Source organism: Frankliniella occidentalis, unplaced genomic scaffold (genome assembly GCF_000697945.3).
Source record: "Frankliniella occidentalis isolate FOCC.00 unplaced genomic scaffold, Focc_3.1 Scaffold932, whole genome shotgun sequence".
Classification (NCBI taxonomy): Eukaryota; Metazoa; Arthropoda; class Insecta; order Thysanoptera; family Thripidae; genus Frankliniella; species Frankliniella occidentalis.
Window position 1 is genome coordinate 14736 of NW_026268038.1, and position 4236 is coordinate 18971.

Sequence of the window (4236 nt, forward strand, 5' to 3'; positions counted from 1 at the left end):
CCCCTGGGCCTGGGGTAGGAAACGTGGGGTAAAGTATAACTGCAGGAGCCACATTTTCCCAAATTTCAGCATATCGATGAGGTCGGAGAAAAATAGGTCGGACAGCACTTTTTGGGATTTTGGAAAAATCGCCAGGGCGGAGAAAAATAGGTCGGACAATATAGCTGCACCGACCGCGAGTTTGACATGAGCAGCCAACAACTTGGAGATGACTCCCGTCAGCAGCAGAAATACCGCATCGTTGGCCTGCGATTCTCGTGTGTTGTCTAGGGGATGGGAGTGGGGAAGGAAATTTGAGATACCGCGATACCGGCGGCGACACCTCACCGCGCGGCTTATCAGTCAAGTGCGGAGAGCCTGGGGCGTGTGACGATGGTGACGGTCCGACGACGTCTGCGTCGTGCTCCTCCCTGCAGTCGCACTGCAAAGGCACGTCACGCGTGACGGGCCGTCACGCACGTGCGCGCGCGCGCGCGCGGTGTGTTGCACGGCGAGGATTGCAAAGTCTGCGCACCGACCACGCGCGTCGTCTGCTATGCGTCGTCTGCTCTACATGTCGTCACCCTGCACGCACAGACGGACGGACGGACGGAAAGACAGACAGACAGACAGACAGACAGACAGACAGACAGACAAGAGTGGTGCAGAGTGCAATAATTACAGCCAAAGAGACTCATGTTTGGGCAGAGAGTCGCCTCATCACTTTATTGAGTCGGTTATCATCATCACCACGGCTCTGCAGAGACCGCACGAGGACTCCTTCCTCTCCGCTGCCGCCACGGTCCCCGTCCTCCGTCGTTCGTCGGTCCCGCGGTATGACACTATGATGGATCGACTGACGCCCGCTGACGCCCGCTGACGCCGTGTTTGCCAAGGTTCACCGGAGTGTGTGTGCCGGGTTGATGACGCCGTCGTCGCCCCCGTAACACTGGAGCACTGGAGGAAGAGTCGGAAGCGGCTTTCGAACCCCGCGCAAATTCAAATTAAGTTAACCGTTTTTGCAAACCTAAGACAATGCGTCGGTCCTCCCGCGTCTGAGCGTGGGTGCAGGTCGCTGGGGCGCTAAATCTCTGTAGACAATAATGCCTAATACTCGGCGGTCCAGATACTTCGCAACTCCGATTCTGGCGGCCTCATCTCGTCACCTTGTCGAACGACCCCATGCGGAACGACACGTTTTGCCGGAGGGCGCCGAGGCGCTTGCCCAGGGCGACGAGCTCCTCCACGCCCCCCCGCTCGTACCACGGGTAGTACTGGTCCCACTCGAAGGCGTCGTCCTCGAACTCTTTGGCCATCGCCACGGATACGGCCGCCGTCCCCGCCAGGGAGGACTGGTCGCGGCCGTGCCTGGGCTCCACGGACCAGCCGCGCGCCTCGTACACCTCCTGGTCGCCGCCCACCAGGAAGTTGTAGGCGATGTCCTCGAAGCCCTTGGCGTCGATGGCGTCCGCCTGGAGCTCGCGCATCTGCGGGTGGAAAGGAGGCCAGTGATTGTGATTGCCGAGGCACATCCTAAAAGTAGCAAAAAAAAAGTAGCACGCATGATGACTGTTATACACACACTGTCGTGTGAACCATTTACTACAGACAATCCCTCAAGTGTTAAGATGTCAGGTGTCACACACTTCCTTTTGGTAGAGTTCTCACCAGTCTGGAGCACGTATCCTCATCGTCGCACACCGCATCGGTGTAGTGTCCCACGACCAGGCCGACGGGGAGCGCCAGGCAAGCGATGTGTCCCGCAGGTTCCCTCGCCCCCCACTCGGTCCTGGAGACGGGGAGGGAAGGGAGTGGGGCCTCCGTGCTCGGTCCAGGGCTGGGCGTCGGGCAGGGGTCCGGCCTGGGGCTTGGGGGCCTCGGGCTTGGGCTTGGGCTCGGGCTCGGGCTTGGGCTTGGGCTCGCGCTTGGGCTTGGACTTGGACTTGGGCTTGGGCTCGGGGTCGGGCTTGGACTTGGGCTTGGGCTCGGGGTCGGGCTTGGACTTGGGCTCGGGCTCGGGCTGGGGCTTGGGCTTGGACTTGGGCTTGGGCTCGGGGTTTGAGTCGAGTCCTCCACGATTGTTGAGGTGTCGTGCCCTAAAACACAAAGTTAAAGAGGACTGATTACTCAACCAACAGGCCTCACTATTCCCCGCGGCGGAACGTGCACGCAGTAGATAATAATGTTTCTACCGACGTTGACAGGATATTCGGGACGTTTAGATAACGATCTGTCGTTCTTTTCGTGCCCCCTCCCTGCTCCGTACTGTAACTCCCCGTTATCACACTTGCCTTCATCTTCAGGTGGTTGAGTGACGAAGACGACAGTGGTGCACAGGACTGTTACGAGAAGCAGAACCGCACAACCGATCGCCGCAATTCTCATCCGAGGCGCACCCGCACACGAATCTGCATCAAAAGCAGACAAAGGAAATGAAACTTCTGTCTGATGATAGCCAAGGCAAGGTGATTTTTCCTCTCGTACTTTTTACAAGTAGCCACCCGTGCGTCTTTGGGATGGCAGCAGCGCTCACGGAGCCGTCCTGTTGCTGCTGCTCGTCGGGGAGGTGCAAGTCCTGGACGCCAGACGGCGGCACGTTGGGGACGTGCAGGTCGTCGCCGGGCGCCGGCTGCAGGGCGGGGAGGTGCAGGTCCTGGACGATGGGCGGCAGCACGATGGCGGGGAGGTGTCGGTCGTGGTCGGCGGTCGCCAGGGCGGCGTGTCTGCCGTTCGCGTACGCCACCGTGACGTGGCTGCCAGGGGCCATGTGGATGTGCGTGGTGCCGATGTACACCTCCGAGGAGTTCTCCACCGCGATGTCCCCGAACGACATGGGCGTCGTCGCCAGGGCCTGGATGGGCCCGGCCTCGGACACCTCGCCGCCGCTGTCTGCGCTGCTGCTGCTCCAGGTGTCGTCGCTGTCCGCGGCCCCATCGCAGCGCTCGACGAGGCCGTCGCCGAGCAGCTGTCCGCGGAGGGCGAGGCTGCCGCCCGGCTCCGGTCGGAGCGGTGCGGACGGCGGGGGCAGCATGGCCACATTTTACGCAACAAGTTAGTCCGCCGCGTGGACACAACGGCGGTCGTGGTCCAGGTCAACAAAAGAACGCCAGCGATGACTAGGGTAACTCGACCCTCCTCGGCGGTCGGTGAGGGAGAAGGAAACTCGCCAACAGTGACGCGCGCGCACTCACACGATCGTCTCTGGGGGCAGCTTATCAGAACACTGCCGGCGACACGCCGCGGGCGCAGTGCGGCGCGGACCAGGGCTCCGCGCAGCGACTCTCGCGCCGGCAGTGATAAGGACGGTAGGGCTGTGCGATATCTCGATCTTTCTACATCGATACGATGTGTCCGATATCGAAATATCAAGGCTGCTTGATACTACAATATATCGCGATGTATCGCCCATTTTTAAACACATCGTTTCGCGATATGGTTCGATATTGCGATATCACTCGATATTATCGTGACTCGACTCATCGAGTCGATGTTCGATATTTGGTCGATATCGTATTGCGAAATCAAAATCTGGATATCGCACAGCCCAAGGTGACGGCGCCTGCAGCGCGGCGGGTGGGCCAGCCCGCCCAGCAGCCGTGCGCGGACGTCGGCCCGGCCCGCGCGCCCGAGTCGGCCGGGGGACCTTTTTCAGGTCTCCGGCCAGGGTATCCGAAAAGTCTGAAAAGTAACCTCCCGCCGCAGTGCGCCCAAGCGTTGGCCCAAAGCGACGAGCTTTTTGGGGCCGTCCCCCTCGTACCACGGGTACCACCAGTCCGTCAGCAGCCCCACGGTGATGGATACGTTTTCAAATAAGTGACCTCCACCTTTATGCCTGCCCTGCACGCACCAGCCGCGGCCCTCAAACACTTGACCGTCGTCGGTCAGCACGAAGTTGAAGGCGATATCCTCGAAGCCCCAGACGTCCATGTGCTTCGCCTGCATTTCGCGCACCTGACAAGGGGTTAGAGGGAGGAGGTGGTGAATGCCGCAGAATTTGACAAAGAAACGCGATAAAATCCGCAGAGTTAAGACCAATTTGTAGGATCCCATTCTATGTACTTACCACAATGGCACAGAGCCCCGGCTCGTTACCATCAGTACACATTTCTCTCTCTTCGTACCCAATGATCTGGTCGATGGGGAGCGGTAGGCAATCGATGTGTCGTGAAGGCTCCCTGGCATTCCAACTGCGTCTGGGGATCAAGAAATCGTCGACGGAGCCAATCGGTGCAGGGCAGCCGCAGGGGGTTGGGGTTG

General features: G+C 60.0%; 2 protein-coding genes across 3 annotated transcripts; both read right to left on the reverse strand.

Annotated features, from left to right (window-relative positions):
• Nucleotides 1-673: 673 nt before the first annotated feature.
• LOC113213183 (proline-rich protein 12-like) lies at nt 674-4211 on the reverse strand. Of its 2 annotated transcripts, XR_008012235.1 has the most exons (6): nt 4043-4211; nt 2464-3930; nt 2271-2387; nt 1648-2075; nt 1007-1466; nt 674-936 (listed from the first exon to the last, which is right to left on the reverse strand). XR_008012235.1 is itself a non-coding variant. In XM_026432168.2 (5 exons), the coding sequence occupies exons 2-5, from the start codon at nt 3008-3010 to the stop codon at nt 1134-1136; spliced, it is 1425 nt and encodes a 474-aa protein (XP_026287953.1). In that variant the 5' UTR covers nt 3011-3930; nt 4043-4211; the 3' UTR covers nt 674-1133. The 2 variants fall into 2 exon arrangements, 1 of the variants encoding a protein (XP_026287953.1); XM_026432168.2 differs by having other exon boundaries at nt 674-1466.
• On the reverse strand, nt 3628-3921 carry LOC113213184 (peptidoglycan-recognition protein 1-like). Its single transcript, XM_052275796.1, has one exon. The coding sequence runs from the start codon at nt 3919-3921 to the stop codon at nt 3628-3630; it is 294 nt and encodes a 97-aa protein (XP_052131756.1).
• Nucleotides 4212-4236: the final 25 nt, after the last annotated feature.

Coding starts and splice junctions, on each gene's coding strand:
- LOC113213183 (XM_026432168.2), bottom strand. CDS start 3,010: ATGCTGCCCCCGCCGTCCGCACCGCTCCGACCGGAGCCGGGCGGCAGC. Junction 2,388..2,463: donor CGGGTGGCTACTTGTAAAAA/GTACGAGAGGAA, acceptor CTTTTGATGCAG/ATTCGTGTGCGGGTGCGCCT. Junction 1,467..1,647: donor AGGATACGTGCTCCAGACTG/GTGAGAACTCTA, acceptor TTCCACCCGCAG/ATGCGCGAGCTCCAGGCGGA.
- LOC113213184 (XM_052275796.1), bottom strand. CDS start 3,921: ATGCAGGCGAAGCACATGGACGTCTGGGGCTTCGAGGATATCGCCTTC.